Below are 19,840 nucleotides of genomic sequence, written 5' to 3' on the forward strand. Positions count from 1 at the left end.
CTTTTTGTTCAAAGTCCTCCATATACAAGTAGCACAGAATAGGCGACACTGGCGAGCCCATGGCGGCACCATGGATCTGTTGGTAAAACCTCCCTTGAATACTAAAACAGGTACACTTACACATAGTTCAAGCATTTGGATCATTTGACCAGGGGTAATCTTGGTGCGTGCCCCAAGTGCGGTGTCATATTGGAGCCTGCTGTGAATCACCCCAACGTATTAAATTTCGCAAACTATCATAAAGTACTTCCTTGCGACAATCATTTGTGAAGCTTTCAAAACTTTTGGCTGATTTATTTGACCCTAAATTAGCAAAAACCAAACATTTTAGTGTTTGCATGCACCAATGCACAGGAGACTAATAGCATTCCGCGACGCTACTATTCATAGCTCACAAGGTCATTTGAATAAGATATTGATGACGTTTTAGTCACGTGACAGTCGGACATCGACACTTATTTCTACGAATTTGAGCTTATTTCAAAGTCAATTATCTTTGACCCTGCATTGTTTTTAGCATGAATGATACCATAGAGTCAGATAGAGAAATATTCAGAACAATTATGTAGTATTTCCAACACTCGGACATGTGCCAGATTGAATCTAACTGCCCTAGTTAGAAAGCCTGAATCCATTACGAAACCGCATGTTTGTCCGACATTGCCTGTAATTCAGCGATGGGGAAATAGAGTGCAGCAGCTGCAGTGACGTCATCTTCGCGAAAGGCTATTGCCAGATCCAATCTCAAACAATAGGAATGATGGAGTCTCCCTCTATTCAAAACAGAGTGTGCTAGGCCTGCCATTGCTTGTAATGCATTACTTGTGTTGGACACGTCACCTTAGCTTTCCATGAAACATAATGCCAGCTGTCAATAATGCCAGCTGCGAAAGTTCATTACACTTTCGCTTTTCAGATCGTTACCGGTCCTATAAACCAGGAATACGTCTATGATAGATACCGATTCAACCGATCATTAGGATAATAAAGGACGGACATAAAATGACTATCACAATCCAGTGAGAGGAAAAACCTTCGTGTATAGGACTAGAAATTATTCGTACAGTTAAAGGAAAGGAAATACCCCTCGTGTAGGACAAACTTACAATTGCATTGTACAATATTAGGATAGAAAAACTGCATCCATGTCTGTTTTAGATATGAGGTCATTATTACTTATTTCAGTTCTTGCCGTGGTGGCTGTCAACGCTGTATGTTATTATTTTGTATTGCATTCACTTCTAAACTCTGTATCACTTCGAACTCAATTCCGACGATTCGGCGAGACAATAAAAATGGAACGAACTGCACCTGGGGATTACCGCTCTAATGTCATTCGAGAAACAATCCATAACACTCGTAGCACATCTATGAGTTCTCGGGTGACGAAGACACCCGCTGTAAAAAAGCATTTCAAAACTACTGATTCACAATTAAAATCACCCGATCCACCCTCACTAAACTTGAAAACTATCGACGAGAAGACAGCCGACATGTTACATCGAGCATCACTCTTGGTGGACGATCTGACTTTGTCACCTCCATCGTGCGACGATGACATATACTTGCTCGTTATAGTAGTGAGTACGCCAATGCATTTCAATCGTCGTGCGGAAATGAGGGATTCTTTAAAGGTGACGCGGCTATTTGATCGGGGGAAGAGATTTCGCATCGTTTTTTTGACCGCAAGAGTAGATGATCCCAAGACGGATACAAAATTACGCAATGAGAGTTTAGTTTACAATGATATTATCCAGGTAAACAGCAGAGAAGCATACCGCAACCTGACGTATAAGGCCCTGGAGTCTTTAAGATGGACGTTGACGAAATGTCCACACGTAAAATTCATGTTGAAAATTGATGACGATGTGTTAGTGATCTATGAACACATCATCGACTATGCAATAGGTTTAGAGGCAAAGAATGCTACCTTCGTATATGCAGGTTTGCACAATCTGTATCCAGGACCTAACAGGAATGCTAAAAGTAAGTGGTATCTATCTCGAGAAGATTATAAAAATAACACTCTACCACCCTTCGTCTGTGGATTTGCTGCTCTATTTTCACAATACGCTGTTCGTGATATTTACCACGCATCCTTCCATGTTCCACGAGTCTACAGCATTCCGAGGCAGACGTTTCCTCAGGATGATGCGTTCTTCGGAATATGTGCCAAGTACGCCAAAATAAAACTGACAAAAATACTGTGGATGTGCTATACCTGGTCTCATGTGAAAGCGGCAGTGAAAAAAGACAAGTGTGCCATGTTAAAGTTACAAGCTGTCCATGGTGTAACTGGTTACACAAAGATAAAACAATATTTGGAACTACTGAAAAATATGACAGTAGTTGAAAGGGAAACTTGTGAGAAGAAAGCTATACCTCTTCCTGGAGATTGTTGGTAGTAGGTGATACACCGATTACTCAGATGTAACAGACGGCTTGAAACTTTATTTATTGATTGATTTGTCTAAAATAATCTAGATAGGAAAATTTATTGATAAAATTGAAATAAAGCTAATCAGTTATCAGTTCCCTTCTGAATGGATGGATATAATTTGTTCAAGCTGTCACACGCTTACTCTGTGGTAACACATTGGTTTCGGCAGTCCCTTCCATGCAACTTTCATGTAAGGACCGTGTACAAAACCATAGGAAGCATTTGAAATATTATCGTAATTACCGTCAGCTGTTTGTGTACATTTTGACAAAATACATTGATGAAGACCTTTTGAAAACGTGATGTCTAAAACCCTCGTGGGGTTCATAAATTTATTCATAATGACATAGTTTACTAAAGGGACATATTCCTACAATATATGAAACTTGACTTATTATCTTTGGATTAAGTTGGGCTAGTATATATATGTATACTACTTTATAGGCGGGAGGCAAGAATTCATATACATTAGTATACATGTACTTAGATTATGCGATATGAAAACCTTGAAGGATAATCACATTGATGATTTGACAGAGCTTATCTTTGAAGTATAACTTTTATTAAATCTACCCTTTACGGGGTTGATTGATGAATAGATTTACATTTACATGAGAACATTTAATGACAGTTAGTTTTGATTAGAAATAATAAATTAATAGGTGTGATTTAAGTTTAGTTGGTGCACAATGGGTCAACTCGTTTTTTCATAGCATACAGCTGTTGCGCTCGCTTCAGGATTTTTGTCGCCATTTGGGGATCGCCGGGACAATAGGCCTTGGTCACGGATGCTGGTTTGCATAAGGGCCGAAATGTTCTTTTTCCGGTCTGATCGTGACGGTCTCTGAATGGTTTGGCGTTCCCTGATTGGTCAGTTATGACGAGTCCGATCGGGGTCTTCTTATTTAACGGCGCATGCGCGGCGGTTGGCTTAACTTAAAAGGGGTTATATATTACTCCTTAGCCAAGGAGACTCTGCTGCTGACCTCGGTCCTGACATTTGCGATCAATATTCCAAATCTCGTGAAATTCATTTTCCCAACGCTCTTCTAGAAAATCCTGAATCACAATCCTACCAAAAAAAACAACACCGTTAGTTCTCAGTACACGGTCCATTGTTTTCAGGCTTGTACCTCCCCTAAAGTTTCTCATGAAAATACTTATATTTATTCATACAATTTACTGACTCCTCGATTTCTTCGTTTTCCTACGGATTTTTCATCTATCTGGACGTGTATGGCAAGCGGAGTGTCCAGTAATTAAAAAAACCTAGATTTATTAAAAAAACCTGTTTTTTTACCGAATAAACTAAGTTTATTTGGAAAAAATATAGGTTTTTTTTAAAAAACAACTTTGTTTTTTTCCTTGAAAATCGGGTTTCTTTAATAAAACCAAGCTTTTTACCTAATAAACCTTGTTTCTATCCACAAATGTCAAGTTTAACAAATAAACTTGTTTTTTATTCCCTAAGTTTTTCATCCAGTGGTAATAAACTTAGTTTTATAGAAAAGAATCTTGGTTTATTAACAATAACTGGACAAATGGCTAATAAACCTACCTTTTTACGTAAAAAACTTGGTTTTATACAAAACAACTTAGTTTTTTGCAATAAAACCTGGTTTTATTGTAAAAATGTAGGTTGTTTTGAATAACTGGACAAACGGCGTGCAAAAACCTACTTTCTATCGAGAAACTTGTATTTTCTACCTCGTCCCATGTACACAAATCCGCGATGTTATCGGGACGAGGATGGGCAACCTCGGCACCACGTGGTACTACTGCCCTGTAGCCAGTGCGATTCTTGCGCTAGCGGTAGCACATGTAGCATACAATCCGGTATCACTATTGAACCTCGTTCCTAGTCATCATGATCACCGCATTCATACCTGGGAAAGCTTTGTAATGCTGCACTGCACTGCACTCTGTAAACTAGTTAGTGAGATTCTAGGTCTCACTAGCCAGTGGTGATCAGGTCAACATTGGTCCCCCCTTAAAAAAAAGTTCTTCAATCTCAGGCGATTACCATGGATACAGATAAGCCTATCATATCGCTATTGCTGCATGTTCAAATGTCGGTGTCCTGGACGCAAGGGCCCAACGCGCCGCGTAGCGGCAAAAAAGCGAAGCTGGCGAAACATTTATAACGGGTCACCGTCACTTATTATTGGACTTATAGCGCATTTACGGGGTTGCAACTATTTTGCTTTATAGTGTCACCAGGAAAGAAAAGCATGCGACCTAACGCCGATCTATTTGTATAAAGTGATAATTGGAAGGTATATAGTAGGAAATATCAATAAAATAATCATTCCATTTCGTCTTTTGAGGGCATTTTTGATTGTAAAAAATATATGTGTACGTCACCGTAGTCTCTGCAATGATAATTTTATCAGAGCAGTCTCGCGCAAGTAGAAGTTCTTTACCTGTTAGTTCTTCACTTATTAGTCTCAACGTCTGGCGCAAAGCCAGACGTTTTCCATTACGATTTCACTACGATGTTTGACAAGAAGGAGCAGTGCGCGAGATATGCTAATGAGCAGACTTCCCTCGCTTGAGTTTCTGAAGAATGTTCCATATCGCGCGAAGCTCATCACTACTGATTATGACAGGCGTGCAACGGTAGGTATCTGCTCCCCAACTTCCACCCTAATACGGTACAATAAGTTACCATTTGATGGGAATGGGACAATGCCCTCACTGTGTATGGAGTCATAGGGATAAGAAGAGATTATTCATTAGTGTTGGTACAAGTGATTTTGCCCAAAAAGCATGCGCATTCAAAAAACAAAATATGCAAGGTATCACGTACATGACCATGACGACGTGCAGAAAGTGCACTGGCCAGTGCATACCCTATGGCTATGTACTAGCAAACATGGTAAACATGAACAACATCATTATTCATCGGCAGTTCATTTTACTCCGAGCTTTTCCTGAAACATATAGCCATGATGATTAGGCCTACCATGTACCATGACCAATAACAGCACTAGATCATGTAGATGTCAACAAGTTCACATGAACCGTATAATCCTGCATGGCGCATGTGGGGCATGCGTCTAAACCAAAGCCCCAAAATCACTTGTTTTGGTCTATTTCAGTTTCACTTGTGTTTCCCCCGTCTCCCAGTCCATAATACATTTACAGTTTACAATCCCCGATCATGGCCCAACAAAAGGTCATCGGTTGACTAAAGGAACACAACTGTTCAATGTATTTATAGTTGAATGCGATCAAACTACGTCTTTTCAATCGTGGATTGTAAATTTAACCCCATGGGCCTAGGGAAGGCCCTATAACAATACTTTCGACACAGTTATTATCTCCGCTGCCTCCACCATGTTACACACAGTGCTCACTGCTGATTCTAAAATGCGCCACCTAGTCAAAACAGGACATATGTTCTTCTAGGAATAGATCTCTTTCCAATATTTCGTCATTCCACTATCGTCATCACCTCATCATACTTTCATTGACATTACAGGCACACATCCACAGAGCACTCTTCAAATCATCTACACAGTGGTTATCCAACTAGGATTATAAAGGTAATTTCTTAGCCCCGCACAGTGGGTTTCAGTCTTGATAAAGGGGCACTATCCAAGATAAAGTTACAAGAAGTAGTCAATAGGGGTCTCTCACCTCTCACTGTATGTCCACACTATTCACGCTTGTACGAGGAATACATTCAATGCTGAATCTAACAACACCCAGTGCCCTTACTCTGTATATTAGTCACTGGAAGATGGGCCATTTCATTCCTTCCTTCTACTTCACCTATTGTCTCATGGCAAACGCCTCAGTTCTATGATATCACATTCGCTTTCAGCTGTCATGCAACGCAACAACTGTGCTATCTGCCATCGCACATCAACGAAGAAGTGCAGCCGCCCACATTCCACCTCACGTCTGTCCGTCCAGCTGCAATCCTCGAGGACGCCCCACTGTACCACGATTTCACTACGATGTTTGACAAGAAGGAGCAGTGCGCGAGATAGGCTAATGAGCAGACTTCCCTCGCTTGAGTTTCGAAAGAATGTTCCATATCGCGCTAAGCTGACCACTGCTGACCATGACAGGCGTGCATTGGACTGGTACTGGTTGGAATTGAACATTGAATATGCTGGTGGTGACGCTTTCTGATGAGAAGTTGGTCGTGACTGATGCAGTATCCTTGGACTTGTCCACAGCATCGTTCAATCATTGCTCTCTGAGCTGCCTTGATTCTGTACTTACCCAAATACTAAGACCAAACGCCTGTTGACTGTGCTTTAAGAGAGACTGGCGCCATGCCTAGAGATATGACTGACCCCTATTGGCAAATTTGTATGACTTTATCTTGCCTACCTAGCTGCTGCCTATAGTCTCCCTTTAACTGCGGAACACTTCAAAGTCGATAAAATGCCATGTTCCACCTTTTAATGTGTTCAGACCGCCATTTTCAAAATAATCAAGTCAGGACACTGCCTTCTAGTCTCATAATAAATTTTGCTTTCCTCAATAATAACATTTCTTCTTCTTCAATGCTTTCATCATTCCAAACTTCTCCTCCTCGGACTTTTACAGGGGTACAGTCATGGCAATCAAAACCCAAATACTGAGACCAAATGCCTGTTGACTGTGCTTTAAGAGAGACTGGCGCCATGCCTAGTCTCTCTTAAAGCACAGTCAACAGACACCAACCCCCTCAGACTCAGAAACCACAAACGCCCAACCCTTCCTGCTACCTTAATACTTCTGGGTATTTTGTGAAGAGGTAGCTCTGACGATTATTTGAGGAAAATATCAGCTTCTTCTGTGCACGTCCGCAGTGACCAGGCCTCGCATGCTATGTATAGCTCAATCGGATGTTGACATGAACTGGTTCCTGTCAGAGTGCACATGTTCTCAAGGTGAGACTTCGCGGTCAAAATGCTCAAAGAAAAGCCGCAACGACACCCTATTTTGGTATCAAAATTTAAAATTGTTATTATTTTGCTTTCTCAAGGTGATAAGTAGAAGTTTATAAAAATATTATTTCACCATCCATGTTAATCGTCAAGTTATAAGGCGGCAAGGTGAAATTTTCAAAATTTTCATCGATGTACAGGGTGTCTCATGTATTGTGCTGCCCCCATGTTCTCATGACTGAATTACTTGATAACAATGAAAGCTGGTCAGAAGTATTCTAGAAGCGACAAGCTGTTCAGAAATGTATAGGTTTATGTGTGAGAGTGATATACTGCAAGGTCGACAGCCACTTGAACAGGGGTATGCATGAAATGACGTCGCGCCATTTGTGGAGCCAGGTAGGCCCGGCCATTGCACTGGCTAGTGAGACCCTAACCTCATCCCAGATAACTCAATGTAGGTAGGATCGAGGTTTAAAAATGTAAGTTTTCTAATAAACCATTTTTAAAAAAAAAACTAGGTTTATATTAGTAATTAAGTTAGTTTTTTTTAATAAACTAGGTTGTTTTGGTAATAAACCTTGTTTTATTGAATAAATGGACATATCTGCACCGAAACTTATATTTCATACGATTATGTGGTAAAAAACCAAGTTTTTTAGGTAAAAAACCAGGTTTTTTAGCATAAAATGTTAGTTTCTGTTAAAAAACCTTCTTTATTAGGAAAGAAAGTAAAAAAACTTGGTTTTATTAAAGAAACTCGGTTTATTAGCAAATAAACAAGGTTGTTTTAAAAAAACCTATATTTATTCCAAATAAACTTAGTTTATTAGGTAAAAAACCAGGTGTTTTTTATAAAGCTAGGTTTTTTTAATTACTGGACACTCCGCTTGCCATAGACGTGACCCTTTGTGGCCTTCTATCGGCACACTGCAGGTCGAGATCTACTCCCTCTCGGAAAGCCCAACATCATCAAAGGCTCGGTGTCTCTGGAAGATCTGACCTAACGATTTCCTGTTGGGTCTTCCAAGATATCAGCGCTTGGTGAAACAGACACAGTGCCAGAATATCTGGCACGCAAGAGGGTTTTTTTTGGAACGGCTTATAATTCCCCTTGTTCAGAAGTGCGTATCTCATCCCTTGCTAACGTACGGTCACCAACTTGGCCCCAAAATTCACTCATGTCTCGTGGTTTAAACCCGAATTTGTTTTTTACTTGGAACATGCACGTTTGTTCGATTCTACTGAAATAAATATACAAGCCCTTCGGCGATAATGGCTCACTGTGAGAAATGATTGCTATAATGTTGTCAATGTGTACAGGGACTGGACCAATTGGTTCACTTACTGAATCCAAGATGGCGGACCACCAGACTAAAATGCGAGTACTAATTGAAGAGCTTAGAAGTATAATCAGGCTAAGGCACATTTTAAACCCTATATTTGGAGAAAAATGCAAAAATATGAAAAAAATCTTCACATTCCCTGGAAACACGCAAGTGATGATTTCTAGATATCGCTGAATCATTAAGAGGCACAGATTATATGTGTTTAAAGCATTTGCTTCTTTAAGGGTATAAATACTGCAAAATGTGCATAAACCAAGAAGGGTTGTTACAACTAGTTACACTACGGACTTAGTGATAAGGCCTCGTCCCATCGCCCTTACCGGCCACTACGACAAGTCAATACTCTTGCTGATGATTCGTCATTATTGGTCGTCGCAAAAACAACGAATTGACACAGATATCAACTAGGTCAACCAATCACGCGGTAGTCTGGCGGACACACCTCCACGACACACTTTATGTGACTTAGCATGGTGTCCCTGATGCGGCCACTAAAGACATGATGTAGATTGCCACAACAAACTTGTGGTGTGAAGCTGTGTACTCCTCCTACTATAATATTACGTCTGGAGGCAAAGTCGTAAGGTGTACAGTTAGCCGACGACGTTTGGTGTGCAGGTTTCTAATGTCTTCGGCATTCCGCGGGCGATGTGGAATTAGTCCGCCGAGGTTATGGAAGAAAAAAACCAAAATGGCGGGAGTGTCGGAGAATGAGAAGCGTACTGCAATTTTTTCCGCAACATTTTGAAGTACGTGGATAATGAGGCGTTGGGGAGTTCGTTCAAGAGCCATATAACTTTTGCATACCAGGGTTATGAAACTGCCGGCTTTTTAGAAAAATGTCGGCGGATTAGATGGTCTTCGTTTTCGGACATTTTTTTGTTGGTTGGCACGAACGATTGTTGTAGTCGTTCCAGTGCAAGTGGACATGGTGGAGCCAGTGCTAGTGGGCCAGGTTACTCTACCAGTGAAATATGCAGGCGTATTGATGTAAGTTTTATCTGTTATAAGCGCGCAGCAGAAAAGCTGAAGGCTTTTCTGCGAAGCGCTACTATGGTTAACGTGCATACGACGTATCCAATGTAAACAATGTTTCTCAAGTCCATGGATTCGTTTCAAATGGCTTAAATTTGACTTAAAATGGCCGCCAGAAGAGATAAACGCGCGAATGAAGCAACTCGACTATTCTGAGCTCCGAGAGAGAACCACACGTCGATTATTCTCACTGTTTTTTAATCAAACTTCAATTTCTGGGGGTTTGCCCCCCCGACATATGTGTTTTGATTTTTGATACTTTAGTGATAATATCCAAAAGATGCTTAAAATGGATATAATCCCGAAATAATGAAGCAAAAGACGGGCAGGCGTTCGAGAAAAAAAAATTTATTTTGAGATTTCAATAAACCTTATGAACGAATTTCACATGGGCCGTGGTGGAATCCGAAGACACCTTAAGGAGGAATGTATGTTTTTATGGGGTACCATTGGTTTTGCAGATCTTCTGGTTTTTTCTAAAGAATAATCAATATTCGCTAGCAGGCTTTTTATGCTCCCAGGTATGAAGAGGGTTCTATGTTCTTCAGGTTCTTTGTTCATCAGTCTGGTGTTCCTCAAGAGTCAAGTGTCTTCAAGTCTCTTGGCCTGCAAAAACCCTTTCCAACCAATTTTTTATGCATTAACCATTCGGCAACATGTTGGTGGGGGAAAAACCTGATCCCTGACCCCTTGAATTGGTTGCCCAGGTACGACCACAAGCAATTGTCTCAAGGAAGCCACCAGTACGACCTCTTGGTAGTCTTGCCAATATCATGCCAGTGAAAAGGAAGGGTAATGATGGTTTAGGGTTGCAGTTAAGGTACCATCGAAGGAGTACCTCTTCCTCGCTCTGGGTTAAACGTGTCAAAGGCCTGCACCATCATGAAGGTTTGGAGGTTCCACTCAAGCGCCCCGGGGTAAGCAAATAGGGGGGTTGAGGGGCCTTCCCCAATGCACTAGCTAAAACATGTCAGAAGGACGGGGGTTAGGGGGGGGGCTTTCTTTGCCGGCTATTAATGATGATGGAGTTGAGTTACTGCTAAAGCGATACACGGAGAAAACTGTGTATCAAAACAAAAGATTGGCGGAAGGAACTATAGCAGGTTCCCAACCAGGGGGTTTGGGGGGTTTCCCCCCAACCTAAAGGCGCTGCGCGCTTACTAGGGCACTGCACTGATAATATTATTGATTTATGTCAAGAAAATATAATTTTATTGATTTATGTCAAGAAAATAAATTTTTGATAACTTTGAAACCTGGTGGACGCTGGTGGACGCTGGTGGACGCTGTTTAGGATGTCCGGCCTGTACGTATACGTTGACTTCAGAATTCACCGGCCATCCGCATCAGGCTGACGCTGGTGGACGCTGGTGGACGCTGTTTAGGATGTCCGGCCTATACGTATACGTTGACTTCAGAATTCACCGGCCATCCGCATCAGGCTGCAAGTGCAACTCTGTCAGTCAGTGTCACCCAAACCAGGTCATACCAATGCTACCAGCGATTCACAGACAACTAATTGACACTTCGATGAGTATTTCCATCACCTCGACATCTGAAAACTTACTGATTTTGTACGGAAAGCAAGCAGTGAACGATGTAAACATTAATGGATGACGGTAATTACGGTGATTACCTCGTTCCGAATGCTCACCATAAGCTTAGTTGCATACAGTCATACACCTGCAATACTTCAACGATCCCAGGTTGATTATCGGCTAATGTAGCATATCATTATCACACCCCCGGATCAAACCTTACTAATCAAACCTGAAACTATCGAACTGGCACGATATTCGTTCTTTTCTTTAAATATTTGTCGATGGAATTAAATGGAATCAAATGGAATCAAATGGAATAAACTGTTTGTGGCCGATTTGCACTACTTACACGCTTCCAAAAAATCAACATTTTGCGAATGTACTCGATTTGTTGGAACATAGTAAGCTCGTCCCCTTGTACGAATGTACGTACATATGACCACAATAAATCAATATGAATAACACCCTGGAAAAGGGGCGTGGCAAAATTACATGGAAAAACGAAAAAAACAGATATATACGATGGTTTGTTGTCCAAAAACACTTCACGAGACACACCTATGATGCCAAACACAGCCAATGATGCCGATTGCGCCCGAATCGGTCAGCCCTTATGGACAAACGAGGTTATCGCAAAATGAGGTTAAAAAACCCATGCAACTTTAATGGTCACTATAGACAGTGAGCCAATAAAAGTTGTTTTAAATGGCCAATTGGATAATGAAAAAGCTTTAGTATAAGGTTGGCCCCTTGAACCTCTTCTGGCGAGAAAACTGTGTTGCATTCCGAAATTAACTAACGACAGTAGAACTGCAAAGGTCGAGATTCTAAAGTGTTTCGATCTTCGTACTTGTATACCAGCAGTTTAAAAAAAAACCTAACCCGCTTTCGATAATGCAGATCCACACTGATCTAAATGTCTTTACGGTTCTGTAACAGCCTGTGTTCCGATCCGTTCCAAATACGGGCGACTCGTTCAGAAGCCGCGACGATTTGTCCATGATCAATACACCGCGCGGCGGTATGTCCGAAACTAAGTACGCATGCGCACTCGCTATGAGTATTATGACGTCATCTACGGACATTATATGTGACGTCATCCGTGACGCGAAGTTTGTGTTTATTGTTAGCCGCGGATTGGGCGTTTCTTTATTGTTAAGACGTTACGACGTTTTGACGTCGCAACAAGAAAACTCACTTGAACAACATGGCGAATCTTTAACGCAAGAACATCCTGCGCCGCCTAACCGCATTATACGGTAACCGGAAAAACGCCGACCGACCGACCGACCGACCGACCTACCGACCTGTCAACCTACCGTCATATGCAGTATCCCTTTCGCTTCTCTATAGCACATGTATCTGTGTAGGCTAGTGCCCAGCGCAATGGACGTGATGGAGTCCGACGTGTCTGACAGCAGCATCTCCAGTCAATTATACCGGGAAAACGAGCCCACGCGGTAAGGAACTGATAACGATACTCTAAAGATATGCTTTGTCTACATGGTCGGTGGATATAAAAACATGATTTGGGCCTAATCTATGCACTGTAGTTTTTCTACTCGAGTGTCTCGACCGATGCAATGCATGAACTGCAACGCGCAACATGCATTTGTTGTCATTTGAACAGCGCACGTGCGCTTGTTTACAATTTCATTTCACATGACCTGCTATCGTGGATTGGATATATCGCATTGACTTATGAGACCTGAGACTCAACTACGAAACTCCTTGGGTTGGTAGGTTGGTAGGTCGGTCGGTCAGCGTTTTTCCGGTTACCGCTGCTGTCAGACATGTCGGAATCCATCACGTCCATTGCGCTGGTCACTACACAGATACATGTGCTATAGAAAAGCGAAAGGGATAATGTATATGACGGTAGGTCGGTCGGTCGGTCGGTCGGTCGGCGTTTTTCCGGTTACCGCATTATACCGCATTTTCCGCTTAATTATAAAGCTAGCACGCGAGGCCTTTACGTGAGTAATGTGTAATGTGTAATGTTTAATGTGTAATGTGTATATAATGTCAATTAAATGATTTATGAATTGTATTTTTTTTCTATATCCGCCACGTATAGTTGTTTTGTTTGTCCTCCGCCGGCTACGGGCTGCGACAGCCTGAGTTGTACAATGATCAGACTACAACAGATACGAGACCGATTGAAATCGGACAGCGTATAAGAACAAAGACAAAATGATTTGTAAGGACGTGTTCAATCAGATACAAGTATGACGACTGAAATCGGAAAGCGTATAAGAACAAAGACAAAATGATTTGTAAGGACGTGTTCAATCAGATACATGTACATGTATGTCGGGATGCATCAGATAGTCCAAACATAGCGGACACAGATGGCTCCGATCAGAATACAGATGATAGGAGTACATTTGAAAGTATGGACGTAAAAGTGGATTTAGCCGTATAGACTCAAGACAGCGAGAGACTACCACAAGCCAATGTACGTCACAAAACAACATGAAAGTGATTAAGATTTGTGATTGTAGATATTCAGGTATACCAGTAGTCCCCTATGCTCAAGGATAGGAACATATAGGCCTAGTCATATTATGTCATTTATAATTTTTATCAAGAACAGCCTGTTGTGTCGACGTGTACAAGTCAGTTCTGGATTAGTTAGCAAAGGGGAAGTACGGTTTGGATTTCCGTCTGTATGCCACTTTGTTGCAGCCAACTCAACCAACATTTATACCGGGAAACATCAATTTACATGATTTATAAAGAAGCGTCGTTTTCATTGTTAGTATCACAGCAGCCAGGTTACGTTCACCTCAGGGATTCCATCGACCTGAGGGAGGACAAGAACTCGTATTGAGTAGCGTCCAGCTCAACGTTACATAGACACTGCAGAATGATCATCAATCAAGCGATTCCCTGAGAAGAAACCGAGGAAGGTCAATTTGCATCCATCTCAGTAATGCAGACATCTTAGTGGTGACAAGATGGAAACGATATAAAAAAGAGATAAAGCATTGTTATAGAAAAGCGAAAGGGATAATGTATATGACGGTAGGTCGGTCGGTCGGTCGGTCGGTCGGCGTTTTTCCGGTTACCGCATTATACCGCATTTTCCGCTTAATTATAAAGCTAGCACGCGAGGCCTTTACGTGAGTAATGTGTAATGTGTAATGTTTAATGTGTAATGTGTATATAATGTCAATTAAATGATTTATGAATTGTATTTTTTTTCTATATCCGCCACGTATAATTGTTTTGTTTGTCCTCCGCCGGCTACGGGCTGCGACAGCCTGAGTTGTACAATGATCAGACTGCAACAGATACGAGACCGATTGAAATCGGACAGCGTATAAGAACAAAGACAAAATGATTTGTAAGGACGTGTTCAATCAGATACAAGTATGACGACTGAAATCGGAAAGCGTATAAGAACAAAGACAAAATGATTTGTAAGGACGTGTTCAATCAGATACATGTACATGTATGTCGGGATGCATCAGATAGTCCAAACATAGCGGACACAGATGGCTCCGATCAGAATACAGATGATAGGAGTACATTTGAAAGTATGGACGTAAAAGTGGATTTAGCCGTATAGACTCAAGACAGCGAGAGACTACCACAAGCCAATGTACGTCACAAAACAACATGAAAGTGATTAAGATTTGTGATTGTAGATATTCAGGTATACCAGTAGTCCCCTATGCTCAAGGATAGGAACATATAGGCCTAGTCATATTATGTCATTTATAATTTTTATCAAGAACAGCCTGTCGTGTCGACGTGTACAAGTCAGTTCTGGATTAGTTAGCAAAGGGGAAGTACGGTTTGGATTTCCGTCTGTATGCCACTTTGTTGCAGCCAACTCAACCAACATTTATACCGGGAAAAATCAATTTACATGATTTATAAAGAAGCGTCGTGTTCATTGTTAGTATCACAGCAGCCAGGTTACGTTCACCTCAGGGATTCCATCGACCTGAGGGAGGACAAGAACTCGTATTGAGTAGCGTCCAGCTCAACGTTACATAGACACTGCAGAATGATCATCAATCAAGCGATTCCCTGAGAAGAAACCGAGGAAGGTCAATTTGCATCCATCTCAGTAATGCAGACATCTTAGTGGTGACAAGATGGAAACGCTATAAAAAAGAGATAAAGCATTGTTAGTCAGTTACATAGATGGAAAGGAATTCAATATCAATACCACCTAAAAAGCCCAAATCGGGTTCTTTAAAACATTTCTTCTGATTTGGAATTCTAGTTTGATGCATTTTTTTGCTGAAAATTGTGCGTAATTTCTGCACCCTGACACTGACAATGCTGAACAAAAAAAGTGGTCACGCAACTAAGATCATTAACAACCAAACTTCAAAGAAATCCATTCAGTAGTTCACGCTCAAAGCTCAAAATGATATTTACAAATAAAAAGGAATAGACTATCTAGCATTTTCTATTATATCTTACCTGAACGGCCAAGTAAGTTGTACGCGTTGCCATCAACACTCAGGAGTGCAATGCGCCCCATAAAGAAGTCGTTATTGCTGTCCTTCTTGTAGCCGACTTCGTAGGTTGGATGGTCATTCACCTGTAGGTCGTGATCAGGAAATTTGGTACTGAGGGAGCTGACCACTTGGTCATTTAGGTTTATTACACACGTACCAGACACATGCGAATACGTGACGAAAAGGTGTTGCCAAACGCCACGCGTCACAGAACCACCCCGGCTTCAAACAGATTCTGATTCGGATTGCTTCCTGCACTGTTGATGTTTCGTCTGAGATCCACCTGTATCTTCCCATCGGCCTGTACCACAATAATGAATTGCCATGGTTTGGACCAATCGCCGAAAAGGACTTGCCTCTTGCCGTTTGCAATTGATTTGAACCATATTTCGATGGTAAAGTCCTGCTTCTGGAACTTGACCGCGGGGACATGAGCATACCCAGTACCATTAAGCTCCAGGACGAGTTTGTTTATCTCGCTGTCGAAGACGAAGGAGGCACCTTCGCTGATTCTGAAAGAGATGAAGTGAAGGAATCTGGGTTTTACTTCTCAATCAGACTACAAGGCCACAGAGCTGAAGAGATGTGTATAAAGTTGGTATTTTGAGCATCGACATTGGAGTAATTTCCTAATTGAATGATGCCGAATTTATTGTCTAAGAAGCAGAAATTACTTTTTCTTGTTCTATTTGACTACTCTGAATGGGTTTTAAATTATATTGTCAACTTAAAGAAATGTGCTATATTCTATATTGTATAATAACATGGCTAACTCACGGTTTGATGTGATCTGTGGGTCCTACGAATCCAGTGTGATAGAGCTCTGCAAATAGATATTACAAGTAAACGGTATTCTTGATTAATCAGCCACCACGGCATAACTATCATTGACTAAAGTAAGTATGGCGCATGCGGGCTAGTGAAACAAGACAGACACACAGACATACAAATTAAGTCAAAATAAGGCCTGGTCAATGATCTCTCAAAAAGCATCCTGGTATAACGAGTGATTTTCGATATATATTTATGTACTCCGCCTCTAGATATTTAATGATGAAGAATGGGTGAAAAAAAACCTTTATTTCAGGATACTTATAAATGATTACAGTTTTTTGGACATGTGCACAATCTCTGTCCATTTGCTCTCAGTTTTCACAAGACTGAGCACATCTTTGCATTGTCTATATATACATGACAGTCAGATACGATTTATATGAACAAATATTAAGTTATCAATTAATGCTTTGGTTAGAGATTATAACCTAAAACCATGACCAAAAGTGTTGATATGACATAAAAATTCGCCACAATGCCAAGATTTTAACAAAAATGATCCACGTCAAGATCGGGTTCTGCTGAGGCATTTGTAGGCAGAGGCATTAACATTTATCGAATACCAAAAGTGAATTGATCCGGCAGATACAAGACCATGAAAACCTCCCAAAAATGCCTCAAAAGCCCATTCAGATTCATCCAAAATTACTGACAGTGTACCAGGGGCCGGCTTTTATAATACAACAAACAATATCTGGATTTAAAACGAACCGCACTTAACAGTGTAGATGCACTATTCACAAACGAAGCCTCGTTTAGAATTCAGCGGTTATGGTTGCCTAGCAAAATGTGGAAGCTGTCAAAAAGCATTTAAAAAAGGATTTAAAACCAAATTTTTCGTTGTTCAATTTGATACACAAACCCAACTGCTCCTCATAACTTTGCAGAGTTTATTTTGAGAGAAATGTGCGAAAGATGAATGAAACATGACATGAGCGTTCAAAAAAAATAAATATCGGTAATGCACGAGAATGCTCGAGAGAATTTCTCGTGCTCGAGAGAATTTCTCGTGCAATCCAGACTCTGAATGTTGAAAGACCGTCCGCGTTTACGCCATGTTCCTATGAGGTCATGACGTCTTCAACTCAAGCGTTTATTCGTCTTCCTAGACTTTTTCCCGTCATGAGGGAATCGGGTCAAAAATGACAAAAAAACTTGCCAATTTAACTTAATTTTTTGCTATTTATGGGGATGTGATGATTTTTCCGTAGACTGAACGAAACAACTGTGCGGTACTCTTCAAGGGATTTGGATGACTTCATAACTCAAGGCTCTTGTCAATTAATGAAGTCACTCTAGTATCACCGATCTGAGACCGTTTCTAAATATTCAGGTCAAGCCCCAAAATGAGCACATACACACATATCTTCGTTCGATGCAGTTCAACATGTCCAAGTTGGTCGGGTTGGCGACACCAATTTACCCGATGGTCATTGCGTCATGTTTCGGCGCTGCATTTGTGTCGATTTCGGAAGAAACTATCAACCGGTCTTAATTAGATATATATATATATATATATTATTAACGTGTCACCTTTTACAAAAAGCCAGCCTGCAAAGGCTTACGAGACACAATAATTCATAATTTGTAAACGGGAGCGCAACATGTCGACCGCGGCAAAGGGAGGGGTGGTCCGACCATACACGCCTTATTCTACTTAAGATTTGAGGCGGTTTATTTACGCATTTGGTAGATGAGTCGTATATAGCTAGCTACACGTCCTGTCACTGCCGGACTCGACAGAAGCGCATTCAGTCCACCGCTCCGGTCCATGGAACCAACATTTTCATCAATATCCAACAGCAAGTCCACCCGCTCTCGGCTACATTTTGTACACTCCAAAAGAAAATGGAACTCATCTTCCACTTTTTCATCACCACAGTTCTTACAGGTTCTATTTTCAAGCGGCACACCCCCGATATCGTCCTAATTCTATACCTAGAGGGAATGTACCGTTACGCATTCTTGCTATTGTAGACCTACTTGCCCTACTTAGTGGCAATAAAACATATCTCTCCGTACCGAATTCCTATTTTAACAACTTAAACGTTCGTAGTTTTGGCATGTTCACCACCCCATTTTTCCATTTAACCACATAATTTGCCATGGGAAGTCACTCTAGTATCACCGATCTGAGACCGTTTCTAAATATTCAGGTCAAGCCCCAAAATGAGCAGATACACACATATCTTCGTTCGATGCAGTTCAACATGTCTACGTTGGTCGGGTTGGCGACATCAATTTACCCGATGGTCATTACGTCATTACGCTGCCTTTGTGTCGATTTCGGAAGAAACTATCAACCGGTCTTAATTAGATATGTGAAACTTGAGTACTTGCGTATTATGATTTTAGTGGCCAAATTTGGGTTCAGCAATTTCAACGAATTAAAAGCTACTACATGCAGTAGACTGGCTTACGGACCGGTATAATTATTTCTCATGGCCTAGTTGTTGTTCAATCGGTGTTAGACAAACACCAGAGTTGGCTGCATGAACAACGCGTCATCGCTTCTAGTTAAGCTTATAGCGTTAGAACTACATGTACATTTTTGTGTAAAAACTTCATGCGCCAACTGAGCTACCGGGCCCGAAGATGATCACACTTCATTTTGGAGTGTTGACATAGTTGGGTTAGTCACCGAACGGCAGTCGAGGGACCACGGTGGCTAAAGGTATCAGTTTGCCGAAGAAAAGTGCGTGCTTACCTACAGCATCCTGAACCTCATGGTCTATACTCACACTAAACATAGCCGGGGTATATCCCATGAAATATGTCATTGTAATCTAATATGTTTTATCCATTTTCAAGTGCACCTGAACTTAGCGTGCCGTGCATACAACAGTACTCAGATAGCCAGTAACAAATGTCAATTCCTATGCTAGCCTCACCTGAAACCGCTCTATATGCTTGTTTCCATTGCCAAATCTCCCTTCTTATTCATCCTATTCAATAAAAATTCTCCTGAGAGTTTGAGATTATGATCTTTTCTCGAATATACAGCCATTGAAAAAGCTATAAGACGATCGGTCATGTCTTCCATATTGATGTTATCTTTATAGTTATTTGATTTCGTACACATGACGGTCGAGGTCACATCATCATGCAAGACACGTCAGCAAGCGTTATTTGGCCCAAAGTATTTGTAATTATTACGTGATGTCCACATTGCGACAATCACATGCCTGTAACGCCATGAAAAGCATGCCACACATGACTGGTAGCCTGGAAAATTCCAGCCGCCATTTCGAGGCACCTCTTGGGTGGCCCG

General features: G+C 41.2%; 1 protein-coding gene across 1 annotated transcript; it reads left to right on the forward strand.

Annotated features, from left to right (window-relative positions):
* Positions 1-827: 827 nt before the first annotated feature.
* LOC135501679 (N-acetyllactosaminide beta-1,3-N-acetylglucosaminyltransferase 4-like) lies at positions 828-3,475 on the forward strand. The gene has a single exon (XM_064793916.1). It carries the CDS (start codon positions 1,146-1,148, stop codon positions 2,403-2,405), a length of 1,260 nt encoding a protein of 419 aa, XP_064649986.1. The 5' UTR covers positions 828-1,145; the 3' UTR covers positions 2,406-3,475.
* The last annotated feature ends 16,365 nt before the right edge of the window (positions 3,476-19,840 follow it).

Source organism: Lineus longissimus, chromosome 17 (assembly GCF_910592395.1).
Source record: "Lineus longissimus chromosome 17, tnLinLong1.2, whole genome shotgun sequence".
Taxonomy (NCBI): Eukaryota; Metazoa; Nemertea; class Pilidiophora; order Heteronemertea; family Lineidae; genus Lineus; species Lineus longissimus.

What these genes read in the sequence shown, in the direction of transcription:
- LOC135501679 (XM_064793916.1), top strand. Translation starts at nt 1,146, where the DNA reads ATGTCTGTTTTAGATATGAGGTCATTATTACTTATTTCAGTTCTTGCC.